At 41.7% G+C, this 21,710-nt stretch overlaps 1 protein-coding gene across 1 annotated transcript; it reads right to left on the bottom strand.

Moving 5' to 3' along the window:
- Positions 1 to 3,753: 3,753 nt before the first annotated feature.
- LOC110506729 (zymogen granule membrane protein 16-like) lies at positions 3,754 to 5,840 on the bottom strand. The gene is made up of 5 exons (XM_036964020.1): positions 5,739 to 5,840; positions 5,404 to 5,421; positions 5,205 to 5,257; positions 4,775 to 4,928; positions 3,754 to 4,413 (listed from the first exon to the last, which is right to left on the bottom strand). Exons 3-5 carry the CDS (start codon positions 5,254 to 5,256, stop codon positions 4,047 to 4,049), a joined length of 573 nt encoding a protein of 190 aa, XP_036819915.1. The 5' UTR covers position 5,257; positions 5,404 to 5,421; positions 5,739 to 5,840; the 3' UTR covers positions 3,754 to 4,046.
- Between the last annotated feature and the right edge of the window lie 15,870 nt (positions 5,841 to 21,710).

Raw genomic sequence — 21,710 nt, 5'->3', positions numbered from 1 at the left:
AAAACACCTGTCTCCGGATTACATCTTCAAATTTAGGGCAACCATGGCATCCATGACAGGAGACGCGTCCAATGCAGGAGACGCGTCCATGTATATGGGTAAGAAAGTGTTATAATTTCAAGTTAAAGTGTACTGCTAGCTAGCTAATGTTAGCTGGCTGGCTAGCTAGCTTATGTTACATGTATCATCTTACTATTCGTATCGCAGAGCCATTTGCTTGGCTAGCTAACATTGAACCTGGTTGGTTAGCTACCTGTAGATTCATGCAGGGTAGTAACGTCATGAGTTGGGATTATGGTTCATTGTTTAACTAGCTATGAGTCAGCTACACTGAACAAAAATATAAATGCAGCATGCAACAATTGAGAATATTTTACAGAGTTACAGTTCATATAAGGAATTCAGTCAATTTAAATAAATAAATTAGACCCTAATCTATGGATTTAACATGACTGAGAATACAGATATACACCTGTTGGTCACAAATACCTAAAAAAAAAGTAGGGGTGTAGATCAGAAAACCAGTCCGTATCTGGTGTGACCACCATCTGCCTCATGCAACAGAGTTGATCAGGCCATTGATTGTGGACTGTGGAATGTTGTCCCACTCCTCTTCAATGTCTGTGTGATGTTGCTGGATATTGGCGGGAACTGGAACACGCCGTTGTACACGCCGGTCCAGAGCATTCCAAACGTGCTCAATGGGTGACATGTCTGGTGAGTATGCAGACCATGGAAGAACTAGGACATTTTCAGCTTCCAGGAATTGCGTACAGACCCTTGCGACATGGGGCTGTGCATTATCATGCTGAAACATGAGGTGAAGGCGGTGGATGAATGGCACAAAAATGGTCCTCAGGATCTCGTCACGGTATATCTGTGCATTCAAATTTCCATTGATAAAAATGGAATTGTGTTCATTGTCCGCTTATGCCTGCCCATACCATAACCCCACTGCCACCATGCGGCACTCTGTTCACAATGTTGACATCAGAAAACCACTCACCCACACAACATCATACACGCTGTCTCCATCGGGCCGGTATAGTTGAAACAGATTAATCCGTGAAGAGCACACTTCTCCAGCGTGCCTGTGGCCATCGTAGGTGAGCATTTGCCCACTGAAGTCGGTTACGACGCCAAACTGCAGTCAGGTCAAGACCCTGGTGAGAACAACGAGCACGCAGATGAGCTTCCCTGAGACGGTTTCTGACAGTTTGTGCAGAAATTATTTGGTTGTGCAAACCCACAGTTCCTGTCTGGGTGGCTGGTCTAAGACAATCCCGCAGGTGAAGAAGCCAGATGTGGAGGTCCTGGGCTGGCGTGGTTACATATGGTCTGCGCTTATGGAAGTACTGCCAAATTCTTTAAAACGATGTTGGAGGCGGTTATGGTAGAGAAATGAACTTCTCTGGCAACATCGCTCATGGACATTCATGCAGTCAGCATGCCAATTGCACTCTCCCTCAAAACTTGAGACATCTGTTGCATTGTGTTGTGTGACAAAACTGCATTTTAGAGTGGCCTTTTATTGTCCCCAGTGCAAGGTGCACCTGTGTAATGATCATGCTGTTTAATCAGCTTCTTGATATGCCACACCTGTCTTGGCAAAGGAGAAATGCTCACTAACCAATGTAAACAAAACAAATGAGAGAAAAAAGCTTTTTGTGTGTGTGGAAAAGTTCTGGGAAACATGGGACCAACACTTTACATGTTGAGTTTTTTGTTGTTGTTCAGTACATATACAATGAAAACTTGTCAAAAACACCTACTGTACATCATTTGAAATGTTGTGCAGGTTGTGCTTTGTGATGCCTTGAGGGTCCTATACAGGGGGATACATTTACTCAGATTAGTGATTCTGGTCTGAATATACAGTAGTGAAGCAGTAGTCAAGCTAACATTTTAGGCTCTATAATAAGCTATAATGTAGCATTGTTCATGGTTTAACAACTATAATTTAAAAAATCACACATCATGTCTTTAAGATTTGCAACCATCCCATTGCAGTATCATCCACATTACACTAAATACAAATAGCAAAAATCCATATAATTCTTGCCCCATTTTAAATCGGTGGCTGTTCCTCAAATTAGCTCGAATTTACTGGGACTAAGACAATGTTTCAATGAACCACAGACTTATTCTGTATAACAAAGACAATAGAATGAAATTAGAAAAGGTATTTTTATCTCACCAAAACTAGTTAAGCAGCTTTGACTGTTGAACCATGCATATACTGTATAAGCCCCATCTATCAAACTGTCTAATCTAGACCAACCACACAGTTAAAGCTACAGTCTGTGATTCGTAACAAAGTTTTGGTATACAGCTGAACATTGAACAGCTTCCCAAATCTCAGACTGTAGCTTTAACTTAAACACTATGCAGCTTGTCATGCAATGCCAGACTAGAAGGAGAGCAGACTTCATAGACAAAATGTTTGATGTTATGAATGGGTATGGCAGATATACGTTCCAGACATTATGGGTGTATTATACATTATGTCTATTATTATACATTATGGGTGTGTTGGATAGTAGCGCTGGGAATAGCCAGTGACCTCACGATACGATATTATCACAATACTTAGGTGCTGATATGATATGTAATACAATTCTCACGATTCTACATGTATTACGATTCTATACTGTGATTTTATTGTGTTGCGATGTTCCAAACATATTGCTCACTATATGTCTGTGGCAGAGAGACTAGAAAGCATGAGAAAGTCATGGAAATTGTCCCCCAAAAATATGCTTTCTATTTCAAATGAAAATGGAGAACAGTCTATGAATGAAAATAAGAGTTTTGGTGCAGAGACAGCCAACTAACACAAAAATAATAGTTTGATATTGTTGATGCGATACGACATGATATATTGTGGAAAATAATATCCCGATATGTAACTATCCATTTTTTCCCCTTCATTACTATTGAATAGGCGTTTCAACGGTCTTGCTGTTATAAATGTAGTTCCTTATTGACACCATTGAGGTAGGGTTTGTTAAGATGACAGATTAGTTTATCGTAGCTTCTGGTCACTACTGTATGTATTGTCTTATGAAAAGGAATACAATGAAATATAATGATTAAAGATCTGCTTTTTATTAAAATGTCCAGAAGCAGATGTAGCAGAAAAGGATCAACAAATAACAAATGCAGCGTGTATAAAATAGTGAAGGTGAAACACCCTGAAACACTATTATCTCCCCATAATATTTGATTGTTCAATTAATCAAAGATATAACTAATCCTTTAAATCCCATGTGGCGCATGTGGTCTGTGACTCACTCTGACAGGACTGTTTAATATCCCTATCTGATGGGCGCTTAATATAGAATCATGAACACGTACCACGCTGCACCTTGGTCCACTTCTTCCGACGAGCGTTACATCATGAGAATATAAACTGAATGAATTTGAATGTTTAGATGTATTTTTGTACTGCTTCAAGTCAGGGATCACCTCAAAAATTAAACATTCTAAACATTCAATTCAGTTTAAATGATCATGAATTAACGCTCGTCCTGAAGAAGTGGACCAAGGTGCAGCGTCGTACGTGTTCATGATTCTTTATTAAATCCAAACACCAAACAAAACAACAAAACGTCACGTTCAGTAGGCTACACAGAGCTAACAAAAAACAGCATCCCACAACCTAAGGTGGCAAAACAGGCTGCCTAAGTATGATTCCCAATCAGAGACAACGATAGACAGCTGTCCCTGATTGAGAACCAAAACATAGAAACCCAAAACATAGAAATAAAGAACATAGAATGACCACCCAAATCACACCCTGATCTAAGGTCAGGGCGTGACACATGAAGCCCCCATCAGATAGTGATATAAAACAACAGTTCTGTCTTCGTCTATGTCAAACATCCGTCCACCATATAAGGCCAGTTTCCTGGACCCAGATTAAGTTTACTCCTGGACTAAAAAGCATGTTGAATGGAGAATCTCCATTGAAAGTAACTAGTCCAGGACTAGGCTTAATCTGTATCTGGGATACCATCCCAAAGAGCAAGACATACTTTTTTCCCCTAATAAATAGGAGTTACTGTTTCCAGTGCTGTTTCCAGAGTACTGTTTCCAGCCCCTTCCATGTCCACCAATCCCCAGTGGGCTCCGATGGAGGTGATTCCAGCACCGTTGAAGCGACCGCTGAGGATCCTCAGCTCATTGCCCATGTTGGATGGGTAGAAGTTGAAGGAGACTTGGTTGGGCATGCCGGCTGACAGAGTGCGCCCCATGTTGGTGGTTAACACCAGGTAGCAGATATAGTCTGCTGGGTTGTACTTCCCAGACACCTCAACGATGGCCTCATCATTAAACAGATCCATCTCCTGCTTTTCACCCACTTCGTTACCGAACACAGGAGACCAGGTGTTGCCGTATCTCAGCTGGAACCTAAAACAGAGGAAGATTTTCACGTCGGTTGTGTTTTGATAAGGCACATTCAGACCGAGACAGCAGGTAGCATCAGAGAATATCAAGGAATTACATTTTCCATTGTACTCTGGGTTAGATACGATAACACTATTGTTTGGTCATGTACTGAATATGTAATAAACACAACAAATAAATAAATAAAGATAGAAAGAAAGAAAGAAAGAAAGAAAGAAAGAAAGAAAGTGTTTGTTGGATAGTGTAGTTGGACTAAGTCGTGGTGAATGTTGGGTAGTGTAGTTGGACTGAGTCAGTGGTGTTTGTTGGGTAGTGTAGTTGGACTGAGTCAGTGGTGTCTGTTCATGGGTCAGGGTCTACTCACCCACTGATGTAGGCGTTGTTGTTGTAGTAGTAGTAGTAGTAGTTGTTGTTCTCCCACACTCTGACTCCCGTAATGCGCCCCTCACCGTAGGAAGCAAATGGGGTGCCACCTCCCTGACCCACCGCAGAGGAATACGAGTAGGGATCTTTGATGGCTAAAATAACATGGCCAATATGTTTACTATATTTACTATATTAATAATACATATTTATATATACATCATTTTATTTTTACCAACACATTTCTGAAAGATCTTGACATTATGAATAAAGTGCAGATGAATTAACTAAAGTACATTCTGCAATGATTTAATACATTCGTTTATGTCTCAAAGAAGAACTCCTAAGTCTAACTGAAAAAGACAAATTGGTGAAAGCACAAAAGCTATTATTTAATCATTATAATTCAGAATTGTATTTTTATGACTCACGCAAAGCCAAGCAGCCAGCCAAGAACATTGTGACAACCAGGATTAAGAACATTCTGCAAAAGTGAGGCATCAACACTTAAGACCTTTAATTTCAGTCAATTTCACTCTCATTCCGTTTCACTTTAAATGGTAAAACTTGAAATAATGTAGTTAATAATGTTTTTCATAGTAGTTTGTCAAAACAAATAAGTCATTTTACCTGTCAGGTCAGTGTTTCCTAGGAGGGAAAAGAAAATAACCTTTTGAATTGTGATGTAACAAACAACAAACCATTGTTGAATGTGAAATGTTATAAAACAGCTCTAAAAAGTTGAACCTCCTCTTGTTTACTACAATCACTCTTGCAGTGCTAAGCTACTGTCACATTAAAATAATGTCAGATCATTACATTTTAATTTACTGGGAAAAGGGCCAAAATGTTTGTGCCCAAGTACCAAGAAATAATGAGTATTAACTTCATAACATTTCCCACACCAGTATTATGCATTAAAAACAAGTGCACATTTTCTATTTAGTTAGTTGTGTAGTTACCACAGTGCTATCTTGAGATGTGTGAAACCCTGTGAAAGCTTATTGTCTCTCTGTCTCTGCCAGGTCCTTCTAGTCTACTGCTTCCTCTAAGAACTGCATTTATACCTGCTGAACATTCCATCAGTTCTAGATGGAAGGAGCATGACAAGGAACACCTTTAGTCCGTCACTATTGAGAAGTCAGACATTGTTTTCTAATTGGTCGAGGCTACTTTGGGAGGGAGTATCAAGGAAGTACTATGGGGAAATAATAATTGTGTTCTTTTGAATTGTAACAAATTAATGATCTGAAATAGGGATAAAAAAAAGATACAATCTAACAACCGAACAATTAAAATAATATACCAGCATCGTATGAATGTGTACGAAAATCGCTCAAAATCAGTCTCCCAATCTTCAGTTATTTTATTACACCAGGAGGAACTCCTTCCCTTTAAACATTAACACGCTGAAAAAGACAAGTGGAGCTGGTCATTAACAGGATGGTTTGTTCATTGGTTTGCTCAAATACCTAAAGTATTTTATTGTAGAATATTTGTTTCAGTAGATGTATTTATATGTAATTCTAGAGGGGCAGATGAGACATTTTTTTTGTCTCCAATATCGTCCAATGTTTTCTTTAGTCTGTTACAATATTCACATCTTCATTAAATCACTGGCAACCTGTTCATGTTACTACAGGAAAACAATCTGATTTCATATTCTGCAGATTAACCAGATAAAAATCAGTAGAAGCTACAAAGTGAGAAAATTAAAGTTTGTATACAGATGGCAAAATGAAATACCCTGAAGCACTTATTACTACCGCTGTCGTACACATTGATCCGGAGCATTCCAAACAGGCTCAGTGGGTGACATGTCTGGTGAGTATGTAGGCCATGGAAGAACTGGGACTTTTCTGCTTCCAGGAATTGTGTACAGATTCTTACGACATGGGACTGTGCATTATCATGCTGGAACATGTGATGGCGGCGGATGAATGGCACGACAATGGGCCTCAAGATCTTGTCACGGTATCTCTGTGCATTCAAATTGCCATCGATAAAATGCAATTGTGTTCGTTGTCCATAGCTTATGCCTGGCCATACCATAACTTCACCGCCACCATGGGGCACTCTGTTCACAATGTTTTACATCAGCAAACCGCTCGCCCACACGTGGTCTGTGGTTGTGGGGCCGGTTGGACATCCTGCCAAACTATCTAAAAACAAAGCTGGAGGCGGATTATACTAGAGAAATTAACATTAAATTATCTGACAACAGCTCTGGTGGACATTCCTGCATTTAGCATGCCAATGGCACACTCCCTCAAAACCTGAGACATCAGTGACATTGTGTCGTGTCACAAAACTGCACATTTTAGAGGGGCCTTTTATTGTCCCCAGCACAAGGTGTATCTGTATAATGATCATGCTGTTTAATCAGCTTCTTGATATGTGATACCTGTCACATGGATGGCTTATCGTGGTAAAGGAGAAATGATCACTAACAGGGATGTAAACACATCTGTGCCCAACATTTTAGAGAAATACGCTTTTTGTGCATATGGAACATTTCTGGGATCTTTCATTTCAGCTCATAAAACATGGGACCAACATTTTATATGTTGCGTTTATATTTTTTATTTAGTGTACAGTAGTTAGTTCACATGAAGATGTATGTAATTCATCTCTATTGACCAAAACAACTAAATCTGGACATTCTGGAGTCCTACTATGACAGTAAAACATAAGAACTGTAATCTGTTGTCATCTAAATCTGGACATTCTGGAGTCCTACTATGACAGTAAAACATAAGAACTGTAATCTGTTGTCAACTAAATGTAGACATTCTGGAGTCCTACTATGACAGTAAAATATAAGAACTATAATCTGTTGTCAACTAAATCTGGACATTCTGGAGTCCTACTATGACAGTAAAATATAAGAACTATAGTCTGTTGTCCACTAAATGTAGACATTCTGGAGTCCTACTATGACAGTAAAATATAAGAACTATAGTCTGTTGTCATCTAAATCTGGACATTCTGGAGTCCTACTATGACAGTAAAATATAAGAACTATAGTCTGTTGTCATCTAAATCTGGACATTCTGGAGTCCTACTATGACAGTAAAACATAAGAACTGTAATCTGTTGTCAACTAAATGTAGACATTCTGGAGTCCTACTATGACAGTAAAATATAAGAACTATAATCTGTTGTCAACTAAATCTGGACATTCTGGAGTCCTACTATGACAGTAAAATATAAGAACTATAGTCTGTTGTCCACTAAATGTAGACATTCTGGAGTCCTACTATGACAGTAAAATATAAGAACTATAATCTGTTGTCAACTAAATCTGGACATTCTGGAGTCCTACTATGACAGTAAAACATAAGAACTATAGTCTGTTGTCATCTAAATCTAGACATTCTGGAGTCCTACTATGACAGTAAAATATAAGAACTATAGTCTGTTGTCATCTAAATCTGGACATTCTGGAGTCCTACTATGACTGTAAAATATAAGAACTATAATCTGTTGTCAACTAAATGTAGACATTCTGGAGTCCTACTATGACAGTAAAATATAAGAACTATGATCTGTTGTCAACTAAAAGTTAATGACAATCACTGGATTATGTTGCATCATGCATTCCTGCTTGAACATGTTAGATGAAACAACTTGAATACCTTAGTAGTTTATTATTTATACTTCTTAATAAAGCAATAAGAATTACTTGATAAGATGATTACTCAGGGCTGGTGTCCCCAACTGTAAAATGTTGTGACACCAGAGGGAAATGTTAGTCTGGAGCTCTGTTTATTTTTTTATTTTTTTTATTTCACCTTTATTTAACCAGGTAGGCCAGTTGAGAACAAGTTCTCATTTACAACTGCGACCTGGCCAAGAATAAAGCAAAGCAGTTCGACACATACAACAACACAGAGTTACACATGGAATAAACAAAACATACAAAACATACAGTCAATAATACAGTTGATTAAAATATATGTATATACAGTGTGTGCAAATGAGGTAAGGCAATAAATTGTCCATGGTGGTGAAGTAATTACAATATACCAATTAGACACTAGAGTGATTGATGTGCAGAAGATGAATGTGCAAGTAGAGATACAGGGGTGCAAAGGAGCAAGATAAATTAATAAATACAGTATGGGGATGAGGTAGTTGGATGGGCTATTAACAGGTGGGCTATGTACAGGTGCTGTGATCTGTGAGCTACTCAGACAGCTGGTGCTTAAATCACTGTAATAGTAACACTGAGGGTAGATGTTCATTCAGGGGAACAATATGGCCCAAGTCATTAGCTTGGCTTTTATAACGTATAAGGCTGAAGCAGACAGACAGATAGACAGAGAACAAGAATAAGCTCAGCGTGACAGCAGAGAAGATGCTGAGACAGATAGACAGCACAACAGGGAGGCAAACCAAATGTCTAGAGTGGAGGCCCTGTTCTAGTGGTGAGTTGTATCTCCAGTGGTGTTTTTCATATTGTATTTGTTTTAAACATCAGATGGTTAAGAAAGAGGAGGAGGACCATGTCTTGTAAGTCAGTGGTACAGAAATGGTTAAGAAACACTGTACTGTCCTGCCAGTGTTACGTGTCAGCACCAGTGCCTGTGTGTAAGGATGATGTGTAGGGTCAGGGTGTATGTGTGGGGATAGTGTGTGTGTGTATGGAGTTGGCAGCGCTCATAGTGATGTGGGCTGGTGTAGACAAAATGCCAATGCCAGATTCTTGTCCCAGGCTACCCCTGTTGTTTTCTAATTTGTCAGGCTACTTTAGTAGGGAGTGGAAGGAAATACAAACACAATGCCTTCAGAAAGTAGTCACACCCCTGGACTTTTCCCCCATTTTGGTGTTACAGACAGAAATTAAAATGGATTACATTGAGATTTGTGTCACTGGACAACACACAATTACCCATAATGTCAAAGTGGAATTATGTTTTTTGAAATGTTTACAAATGAATTAAATATGAAAATCGGAAATGTATTGAGTTAATAAGTTGTTATGGCAAGCCTAAATAAGTTCAGAAGTAAAGATTTGCTTAACAAGTCATATAGTAAGTTGCATGGACCGACTCTGTGTGCAATAATAGTGTTTAACATGATTTCTGAATGACAACCTCATCGCTGTACCCCACACATACAATTATCTGTAATGTCCCTGAGTCAAGCAGTGAATTGCAAGCACAGATTCAACCACAAAGACTAGGGAGGTTTTCCAATGCCTCGCAAAGATGGGCACCTATTGGTAGATGGGTAGATGGTTAAAAAAATAGCCGACATAAATCAATGAACCTGTACATTTGTTTTTCAACAGGACAATGACCCACCACACCTCCAAGCTTCATAAGGACTATTTTACCAAGAAGGAGAGTGATGGACTGCTGCATCAGAAGACCTGGCACAAACAAACAAACAAATTGAGATGGTTTGGGATGAGTCAGAATGCAGAGTGAAGGAAAAGCAGCCAACAAGTGCTCAGCATATATGGGAACTCCTTCAAGACTGTTGGAAAAGGATTCCAGGCGAAGCTGGTTGAGAGAATGCCAAGAGGGTGCAAAGCTGTCATCAAGGAAAAGGGTGGCTATTTGAAGAATCTCAAATATAAAATATATATTTTGAAAATATATTTGTTTAACACCTTTTTGGTTACTACATGATTCCATATGTGTTATTTCATAGTTTTGATGTTTTCACTATTATTATAGAAACACATTATTATAGAAAATAGTAAAAAGAAAGAAAAACCCTTAAATGAGTTGGTGTTCTAAAACTTTAGACTGGTAGTGTATGTGTGCCCTTTGTTCCCCATTGTCCTTGTTGGTTATTGTTACCATGTCCGTTGGTCTTGTGAGGACCTGTGCTGTTGTATCGGCTTCCATGCTACGTGTTACTGTACACTTGTTTTATGGGTCTCATCCCATGTATTATTTAGAGGTTTACACCTCGCTCTTTTGGGTGGATAAAATAAATCCCCCTATTACGTATTCCTGCGCTTGTCTCCTATCCTTATACAGTGTGACAGAATAACCAACCTACTAAATGGAGACTAGCTGTCAACCATCATAGAGACAGTCCAGCATCAAGGACTGTCTCTCCAGACTCAGCAGCGCCATGGACAGGGTGCTGGCAACCATCCTGCGTTTGGAGGGGAATGTGCAGTCCCTCCAGTCTCCAGCAATGGTTCCAGCACCAGCCACCACACCACTACCTGCCTCTGTCCCATCTGAGTCAGTCCGCGAAATAACCCTGTCCCTTCTGGAGTGCTTTGACGGCGCTCCAGCAAGATGCAAGGGATTCCTTCTGCAATGTGACGAGGCTGTCTCTGGGAGAGACAGGGTTGCCACCGTCATCTGGGCACTGACCGAACGGGCCCTGGACTGGGGTGCCGTGGTCTGTGAAACGGGCACGACCTGAGGTCGAGTCCTATGAGTGATTCACCCTCCTCTTCCACTCGTGATTGGTCATCCTGTGCAGGGCCGAGAGGTGGGTGAGCGCCTACTCTGACTACTCCAGGGATCTAGGACAGCCTCGAAGTTCGCTCTGGAGTTCCGGAATATCGCAGCCTCCACCTGATGGAACAAGTCGGCTCTGGTCAGGTGTTCAGCAACGGACTGCCGGAGAAGGTACAGGTGGAGTTACCGTGATGACAACCTGTCACTCGACCAGCTCATCAGCATGGCAATTCATTTGGACAACCTCCTGCGGTCCCGACAAAGACGTACACGGAATCCGGAGCCCATGGCTACACCTGCTCTGTGGCTGGATCCGATGGAGGTGGACTCTGGACGTTTGCCTAAGGCAGAGCGTAGGAGCAGGAGGAATCTTGGCCTCTGCTCCTATTGTGGAGTAAGTTTCTCCCCAACCTTCCCTCTATCCACTAATAGGCGAGGAGGTGACAAGCTAGGGAATTCTCCTGCTCCAACCCAGGTAGGATGCAAGTTCTCCCCTCCTTTTCTGTCAGCTCAACCAGTGTGTTTTCCCATTAAATTCCCTGAATACCCTAGCCCCACACTCCCATTAGCTCTGATTGTTAGCTCTGATTTCCAGAGCTGCCGGGAATCTTTTAGATTAGTCACCCATTCTGGTTTGAGTCCTGGATATTCGTCCAATAGGGACAGGGTTGTACATCACATCACTGTTACCGTTTCTCTGCTGACCCATGACACTTATTTAGAACAGATCACCTTTTTGATTATAGACACCCCCACGCACCCCGCTGTGTTAGGTCTCCCCTGGTTGAGCTGGCATAACCCTGTTACTTCCTGGTCCGAGGGGAGACTGCTGGGTTGGTTGCAGGAGTGTCAGGGGAGGTGTCTCGTGTTGTCTGTTAACACCACTACGGTGGAAAGTCTGGACCACACACCTCATGTGGAGTTACCGGAGGAATACCAGGATCTGCATCGGGTTTTCTCTAAGACCCAGGCTACACGCCTGCCTCCTCATCACCCCTGGGGACTGTGCCATTGATCTGCTATCTGACGCTGCCCTCCCAAGAGGACACGTCTATCCCCTCTCCTATGCGGAGACCGAGGCCATGGAGTCCCACGTACAGGAGAGCCTCCAGCAGGGTTTTATCCGCCCCTCTAAGTCACCAGCCTGCTCAAGCTTCTTTTTTGTTGAAAAGAAAGATGGGGGACTGTGCCCCTGCTTTGATTATCGAACTCTGAAAAAAGCCACCGTTAAGTTCAGCTATCCTTAACCCCTCATCCCAACCATCATCAAACAAATGCACGGGTTGCAGTACTTCATAAAACTCGACTTGAGGAGAGCCTACAATCTGGTGCGCATTCGGGCAGCCGTCGAATGGAATAGCACCCTTTTCCCACGACCACAGGCTCTCATAATACCTTTAGGTCTGTATAAAGCTCCTTCAGTCTTCCAGGCCTTTATTAACGAAAGGTTTTGGGACAGGCTGGGACGGGCGTAGTGGTTTATATAGACAACATTTTGGACCTTGCCCTGCATGGCTTGTTAGTTAGCTCTGTGCTGGGTAGACTGTTGGAGCATGATCTATATGTTAAACAAGAGAAGTGTTTGTTTTTCCAGCAATCCGGGCCCTTTTTTGGGATACCTCATATCCACGGAGGGAGCGGAGATGGAGGAGCAACGCGTCAGCGCAGTCAGGTCATGGCCCATCCCCAACTCTGTGAAAGCAGATCAGCGATTCCTGGGGTTTGCCAACTATTTCCGGAGGTTCATCCGGGGCTGCTGCACGGTGGTCGCACCTCTCACCTCCCTGCTGAGAGGAGGCCCCCAGCAGCTTCAATGGACGGCAAAGGTGGAGAGGGCGTTTGAGACACTGAAGGCACGCTTCACCACTGCTCCTGTGCTGACACATCCCGATCACTCACTTCCCTTCATCGTTGAGGTGGATGCCTCCGAAGTACGAGTCGGGGCTGTGCTGTCCCAGCACACCGGAACCCCTCCAAAGCTGCAGCCCTGCGTCTTTTACTCCAAGCAGCTGAGCCCCACCCGGAGGAACTACGACATAGGGGACCCAGGAACTTTTGGTCGGTCAAGAAGGCTCTGAAGGTGTGGAGGTGTGGTGTGGTGTGGACGAACCACCGCAACCTGGGAAGTGAAGAGGCTAAACCCGAGACAGGCTCAAAGAACGTGAAGGTGGACACCCCGTCTCACCTCTATGATGCAGAGGAGAGAGATGGAGAGGAGACCCCCATCATCCCTCCGTCTCGTATCATCATGCCAGTGGTGTGGGACATTGACGCCGACATACGGCAGGCCCTGCGTACGGAACCCTCACCTGCACAGTGCCCGGAGAACCGCACCTACGTGCCCACGTGTGTGTGGGACCGCCTCCTTACCTGGGTGCACACGGTGCCTGTATCGGGTCATTCTGGGATAAGCCGTACCATCTCCTGCCTGACTGAGAAGTACTGGTGGCCCACCTTGGCTAGGGACGTCTGGGATTACATCTCTTCCTGCTCCATCTGTGCCCAGTCAAAGACACCCAGGCACCTCCCTTATGGAAAGCTTCTTCCACTGCCAGTCCCACATTGACCCTGGTCTCACCCCTTGGTGGACTTTGTGACTGACCTTCCCCCCTCCCAGGGGAACACCATCATTCTCGTCATTGTGGACCAGTTTTCCAAAGCTTGTCGCCTCCTTCCTCTGCCTCGTCTCCCGTTGGCCATGCAAACCGCAGAGGCTCTTTTTGCTCACATCTTCCGACACGAGGGGATCCCGGAGAACATTGTGTCAGATTGTGGCCGTCAGTTCACCTCACGCGTATGGAAAGCGTTCATGGAATGCCTGGGAGTCACGGTCAGTCTCACATCCTGGACCCTTTGCTGACCAGGGATTTTCACCGTCGTCACCCTGACGTCGGCACCACATCCCTGTGGTTGTCCTCGAGGCCAGTGTCGTCCCACTGCTGGTGCAGTGCGTCGGGGGGGTTCTGTCACGGATCCTGCTGCTGTTCATTCCATTCACCAGCTCCAGAGGTCTACGTCACCGGCCTTCTATGCTTCACTACACTGGATTCATTACCACCAACCCCGGACTGTCTTGTCTCATTGAGCACACCTGGTTCCCATTCCCCCTGATTAGTATGTGTAAAGATGTGCCCTCTATTCCCCATTGTATTTGTTGGTTATTGTTACCATGTCCATTGGTCTTGTGAGCACCTGTGCTATTGTATCGGCTTCCATGTTACGTGTTACTGTATACTTGTTTTCCGGGTCTCGTCCCGTGTAATATTTAGAGGTACACACCTCGCTCTTTTGTTTGGGTGGAGAAAATAAATCCCACTCTTACATATTCCTGAGCTTGTCTCCTGTCATTATACAGCGTGACAGCTTGTAATAATTTAGCATCAGAAAATTATTATTTTGTACACATCAACAGCCAACACAAGAGTAATGAAACTATCCCTTGTAGGTAGTAGGCTGTAATTTTCAGGCAAAATTAATGGTACCTTTTAAATCTCACAAACATTGCTCTCACACATGGTTGGATTTAAATCCTGGAGTATTCACAACTACTAGAGTATCCTCACCATCGGCGGATGAATCACTAGCAAATAGTCAGGAAGAAGAGTTTGTTGATGATGCCAATGCTTCTTCTGATTTGTATTGTACAGCTAAAGGCTTAGCAACTATTATTGAGGAAAGATGTGCATCTTCTCCACTGAAATTAGAGCATTTGGTCCATGTGCCAAGCTCAGCTATTGATGAGTTTTTAAGGGAGCTCCATCATTTTATTTTTTCTGCACCTGTCCCTTTATCTGGTGACTATATTATTGGCAGTTTTTATCAGCATAACCTCCAAGTGGATGATCGACCATTAAAAAACTTATTTGAGATCGGTGTCCCTTCCACGGGACGGTTGAGCTAACGTAGGCTAACGTGATTAGCATGAGGTTGTAAGTAACAAGAACATTTCCCAGGACATAGACATATCTGATATTGGCAGAAAGCTTAAATTCTTGTTAATCTATCTTCACTGTCCAATTTACAGTAGCTATTACAGTGAAAGAATATCATGCTATTGTTTGAGGAGAGTGCACCCTTTTGCACATGAAAACTTATTAATAAACAAATAAGGCACATTTGGGCAGTCTTGATAAAACATTTTGAACAGAAATACAATGGTTCATTGGACCAGTCTAAAACGTTGCATATACGCTGCTATCTTCTAGTGGCCAAAACATGGGTTGGAAAAATCCAACATGGGTTGGAAAAATAAATTATGGCCTTTCTCTTGCATTTCAAAGATGATGGTTAAAAAAATGCAAAAGAATGGTTGGTTTTTTCTTTGTATTATCTTTTACTATTGTGTTATATTTTCCTACATTCCTTTCACATTTCCACAAACTTCAGTGTTTCTTTTCAAATGGTACCAAGAATACGCATATCCTTGCTTCAGGGCCTGAGCTGCAGGCAGTTAGATTTGGGTATGTCATTTTAGACGAAAATTGAAAAAAGGGGCGGATCATTAAAAAAATACCGAAAATAAAAAATAAAAAAAGAGCACAAAATGATTATATGGAGCAATCACTAATTACGTTACTGCTTACAAAGAAATTGAAGTCAATAAATTGCTGTTGCAGTTTGTTCTGGTAATCCTGTGCAAAACTCTATTGAAAAAGGTGGTCGTCTTAGCACTGCTTATCAGCGTAAGCAGTATTACAAGGAGCACTTCAGTGTTGTGGAGCCAATTGAATACATGCTAAACGCTAAAAAGAGATACACTTTCCAGTATGTCCCACTACTGAAGTAATTACAGAAGCTTTTAAATAGAAGGGACATTGTTGATAAAGTAGTTGAGCGTCATTGGGGACAGCAGGACATTAACATTGGACCATCATATCAATAAAACAACAAGTCCTACAAAGATGGTTCACATTTTAAGGAGAACTGTTTTCTCTCTGGAGAAGAGCTAAGGATACTCTCAGGTCTTTATATGGATGACTTCGAAATGTGTAATCCCCTTGGCACTACAAAGAAGAAACACAAGCCATGTGCTGTTTATTGGGTGTTGGCTAACTTGCCTCATTCCTCTTTATCATCCATTTATTTAGCAGTTCTGTGCAAGAGCAATGATGTTAAAACCTATGGTTATGGTAAGGTTTTGAAACCTCTTCTAAGAGATCCACGAACTCTGGAAGAACTTGGTGTTTATGCCCCTTTAGTAGGTGTATATGTCAAAGGTACAGTATAGAGTGTAGTGGTTGACAATCTGGGAGCTCACAGCATATCTGCTTTCATTGAGAGTTTCTCAGGGGAGTACTATTGCATGTTTTGCACAGGAAAGAGTTGTGATATTCAGTTACGTGAAGTTGCATCTGGTGCTTTCAGCTTGAGAACAAAAAAACAAAAGACACTTGAACAAAACATTTTGGGGTGAAGAAAGATTGTGTTTTCACAAGCAACTTGACTCATTTTCACGGCATCTTTGGCTATACTCCAGATCTTGTTCACAATATTTTGGGGGGTATTGTCCCAAACGAGCTGTCTCACTGCTTAGCATTACTTGCATCAAGACAACTTTTGACATTGGATTACCTGAATACAGTTATTCTGAATTTCCCCTACAAGTGGTCAGACAAGACAAACAGACCTCATGTGTTACCACACAGATTTTCCCCCGTGCATAGTGATGACTCTATTTCTTATCTAGAAAGCAAAATAATTGAGCACAGGCATAGATACAAATAGTTGTTCCCTGGCATTAGGCTTCTGTAACCGGAGGTTGCTGGTACGAGCTGACAAGGTAAAAATCTGTCGTTCTTTCCCTGAGAAAGGCAGTTAACCCACTGTCCCACTGTCTCCTGACCCCTCCTGTCTCAGCCTCCAGTATTTATGCTGCAGTAGTTTATGTGTCAGGGGGGTTAGGGTCAGTTTGTTATATCTGGAGTACTTCTCCTGTCCTATTCGGTGTCCTGTGTGAATTTAAGTGTGCTCTCTCTAATTCTCTCTTTCTCTCTTTCTTTCTCCCTCTCGGAGGACCTGAAACCTAGGACCATGCCTCAGGACTACCTGACATGATGACTCCTTGCTGTCCCCAGTCCACCTGGCCGTGCTGCTGCTCCAGTTTCAACTGTTCTGCCTTATTATTATTGGACCATGCTGGTCATTTATGAACATTTGAACATCTTGGCCATGTTCTGTTATAATCGCCACCCGGCACAGCCAGAAGAGGACTGGCCACCCCACATAGCCTGGTTCCTCTCTAGGTTTCTTCCTAGGTTTTGGCCTTTCTAGGTAGTTTTTCCTAGCCGCCGTGCTTCTACACCTGCATTGCTTGCTGTTTGTGGTTTTAGGCTGGGTTTCTGTACAGCACTTTGAGATATCAGCTGATGTACGAAGGGCTATATAAATACATTTGATTGGATTTTGATTTGATTCCAGGGGTGCTGAATACGTGGATGTCAATTAAGGCATCCGGAAGACACGTTTCAGTTGAATACATTCAGTTGAACAACTGACTAGGTCTCCCTCTTTCTACCGAAGGATCATTATCTGGAACATTAGCCCCAGATGATTTGTTGTTTTGGTCTGCTTGTAAAGGCTATGCTGCCCTACCAAGCAAAAAGTTACTACCTGCTCATTGCGTGGAACTGAGAATGTTTAAAAAAAAAAAAAAATTGCCTTGGTTAAATAGTAACTTTATGCAGTTACTGCTAACATGACCCCCCATTTTCTCCAAAACACAATACAATATAGGCAGGATACTTGTCCACATTCAAACATCAGCTATCTGAGCAGCTAACCGATCGCTGCAGCTGTACATAGTCTATTGGTAAATAGCCCACACATTTTCACCTACCTCATCCCCATACTGTTTTTATTTATTTACTTTTCTGCTCTTTTGCACACCAATATCTCTACCTGTACATGACCATCTGATCATTTATCACTCCAGTGTTAATCTGCAAAATTGTAATTATTCGCCTACCTCCTCATGCCTTTTGCACACATTGTATATAGACTCCCCCTTTGTTTTCTACTGTGTTATTGACTTGTTAATTGTTTACTCCATGTGTAACTCTGTGTTGTCTGCTCATACTGCTATGCTTTATCTTGGCCAGGTCGCAGTTGCAAATGAGAACTTGTTCTCAACTAGCCTACCTGGTTAAATAAAGGTGAAATAAAATAAATAAATAAAAATAAAAAAAACATGATTAAGCATGTATTTAATGTAGCAAAAATGATATTAACTCATTTTTGACCAAATGAGCAGTTACTGTCTTTTTGCTTGTTAGGGCAGATTGGACAATGCAGTTTGAGGCCAAACATAACTTGCTTTAAAAAAGCAGTGCTTCAAGGTGTTTCAAAAATGTGCCTCTTTCATTAGCCTCCACACATCAGATGATTGCTTACCAGTTGAGCTCTCCATATATTAGCAAGTCTGAACTTGAGGTCTCAACTGTCTCCACTCACCCAGTGAATTTACTCTCAAATGAAATGGCAGAATCCATTAGACAGAAGTACCTTGACACACCTGAGGGTTATCTTTCCCAGTGTGTGACAAGTAAGGGCATAACATACCGGAAGGGAATGATAGTTGCCCATAAATTAGCAGGTGGATTAGCAGATTTTGGTGAAATTGTTCAAATTTGCATTTTTCACGATTGTGTTTTTTTGTTGTCAAGTAACTGTGTGGAAAACCTTGTTCAGGAATATATGGCATATTAATAGATTGAAGTGTTTCCTTCTTCCTTCCTTTGTCTTTATCTTCCTCTCCTGTTCTGTGCCACCTTCATCTTCTATCATTAGCTATTTTATTACTGCGTCATCTCCTCTGTCTTCCATCTTATTTCATTAGCTGCAATTCTTCTGAATTGTATTATTCAGATTAAAGACTCCATGTCTTTTTTGTGTGTTTGAATGCTGTGATCAAATGTCTCAAATGCAATCTGAATAGAATGGAAATAGGCGGTGTTCAAATATTACCAGCAGTTCTTGAGTTAGTTGACACTTAAAAGGACTCCAATCTTGATATATTTCTGTCTGTATCATGCTCTTGTGCTTCATCAGCTATACTTTTTGCAATCTACAGTCCCTAACTGTAAACACTTAATTGATGAATGATTCATTTTGTCTGATTGACGAGTTTTGTCTTTGTGGCAGCCATTGAGGACACTACTTTGTGGATCTACATTTTCAAAGACCACTGAGGAACCAGAGGACACTGGGATTGTCCTTGAAGGCGTCAAGGTGCTGCAGGATCTGGGCAACATTTTTACCTTTATTTAACTAGGCAAGTCAGTTAAGAACACATTTTTATTTTCAATGACGGCCTAGGAACAGTGGGTTAACTGCCTGTTCAGGGGCAGAAGGACAGATTTGTACCTTTTTTCTTTACATAGTTGAATGTGCTGACAACAAAACCACACAAAAATTAGCAATGGAAATCAAATTTATCAACCCATGGAGGTCTGGATTTGGAGTCACACTCAAAATTAAAGTGGAAAACCACACTACAGGCTGATCCAACTTTGATGTAATGTCCTTAAAACAAGTCAAAATGAGGCTCAGTAGTGTGTGTGGCCTCCACGTGCCTGTATGACCTCCCTACAACGCCTGGGCATGCTCCTGATGAGGTGACGGATGGTCTCCTGAGGGATCTCCTCCCAGACCTGGACTAAAGCATCCGCCAACTCCTGGACAGTCTGTGGTGCAACGTGGCGTTGGTGGATGGAGCGAGACATGATGTACCAGATGTGCTCAATTGGATTCAGGTCTGGGGAACGGGCGGGCCAGTCCATAGCATCAATGCCTTCCTCTTGCAGGAACTGCTGACACACTCCAGCCACATGAGGTCTAGCATTGTCTTGCATTAGGAGGAACCCAGGGCCAACCGCACCAGCATATGGTCTCACAATGGGTCTGAGGATCTCATCTCGGTACCTAATGACAGTCAGGCTACCTCTGGCGAGCACATGGAGGGCTTTGTGGCCCCCCACACCATGACTGACCCACCGCCAAACCGGTCATGCTGGAGGATGTTGCAGGCAGCAGAACGTTCTCCACGGCGTCTCCAGACTGTCACGTCTGTCACATGTGCTCAGTGTGAACCTGCTTTCATCTGTGAAGAGCACAGGGCGCCAGTGGCGAATTTGCCAATCTTGGTGTTCCCTGGCAAATGCCAAGCGTCCTGCACGGTGTTGGGCTGTAAGCACAACCCCCACCTGTGGACGTCGGGCCCTCATACCACCCTCATGGAGTCTGTTTCTGACCGTTTGAGCAGACACATGCACATTTGTGGCCTGCTGGAGGTCATTTTGCAGGGCTCTGGCAGTGCTCCTCCTGCTCCTCCTTGCCCAAAGGCGGAGGTAGCGGTGCTGCTGCAGGGTTGTTGCCCTCCTACGGCCTCCTCCACGTCTCCTGATGTACTGGCCTGTCTCCTGGTAGCTCCTCCATGCTCTGGACACTACGCTGACAGACACTAAGGTAGAAAGTGGCAGCATTTCATCTTGTGCTTACATGAATAATTATGTAGAACCTGGTCTATAATATAAATTATGGATGAAGTTCTACATAATTATGAGTAATATCATCAATAAAATAATGTTAATAATTAAGTAGTGATCAGGTTTAGGGAACATGATCAAATACATTTGAAGCTACACATTTAATTCAGATAAAATTAGCTTTACAAATCATGTTCAATTGATTCTATTCCATTACAATGCATTTACTTGAATAAATTATATTTGCTTGACAAAAATAATAGAAGTAAACTGAAAAATAATAATTGTGTTTAACATGATTCATTCATTTGGAACCAATGTAGATATTTTAATTCATTGAATTCAAAGCACCATCTTTTTCAGTGCATTACAAATGTAGACATAGAGGACAGAAGTTAAATACTCTGCAAAATAGAAATACTCTGCAAAAGTTAAATACTCTGCAAAAGTTAAATACTCTGCAAAAGTTAAATACTCTGCAAAAGTTAAATACTCTGCAAAAGTTAAATACTCTGCAAAAGTTAAATACTCTGCAAAAGTTAAATACTCTGTAAAAGTTCAATACTCTGCAAAAGTTAAATACTCTGTAAAAGTTCAATACTCTGCAAAAGTTAAATACTCTGTAAAAGTTCAATACTCTGCAAAAGTTAAATACTCTGTAAAAGTTCAATACTCTGCAAAAGTTCAATACTCTGTAAAAGTTCAATACTCTGTAAAAGTTAAATACTCTGTAAAAGTTCAATACTCTGTAAAAGTTAAATACTCTGTAAAAGTTCAATACTCTGCAAAAGTTAAATACTCTGCAAAAGTTAAATACTCTGCAAAAGTTAAATACTCTGTAAAAGTTAAATACTCAGCAAAAGTTAAATACTCTGCAAAAGTTAAATACTCTGTAAAAGTTAAATACTCTGCAAAAGTTAAATACTCTGCAAAAGTTAAATACTCTGCAAAAGTTAAATACTCTGTAAAAGTTAAATACTCTGTAAAAGTTAAATACTCTGTAAAAGTTCAATACTCTGTA

This window comes from Oncorhynchus mykiss, chromosome 3, assembly GCF_013265735.2.
Source record: "Oncorhynchus mykiss isolate Arlee chromosome 3, USDA_OmykA_1.1, whole genome shotgun sequence".
Classification (NCBI taxonomy): domain Eukaryota; kingdom Metazoa; phylum Chordata; class Actinopteri; order Salmoniformes; family Salmonidae; genus Oncorhynchus; species Oncorhynchus mykiss.
The sequence above is the reverse complement of the archived record's forward strand: the minus strand, read 5'-3'. Positions and strand labels throughout refer to the sequence as shown.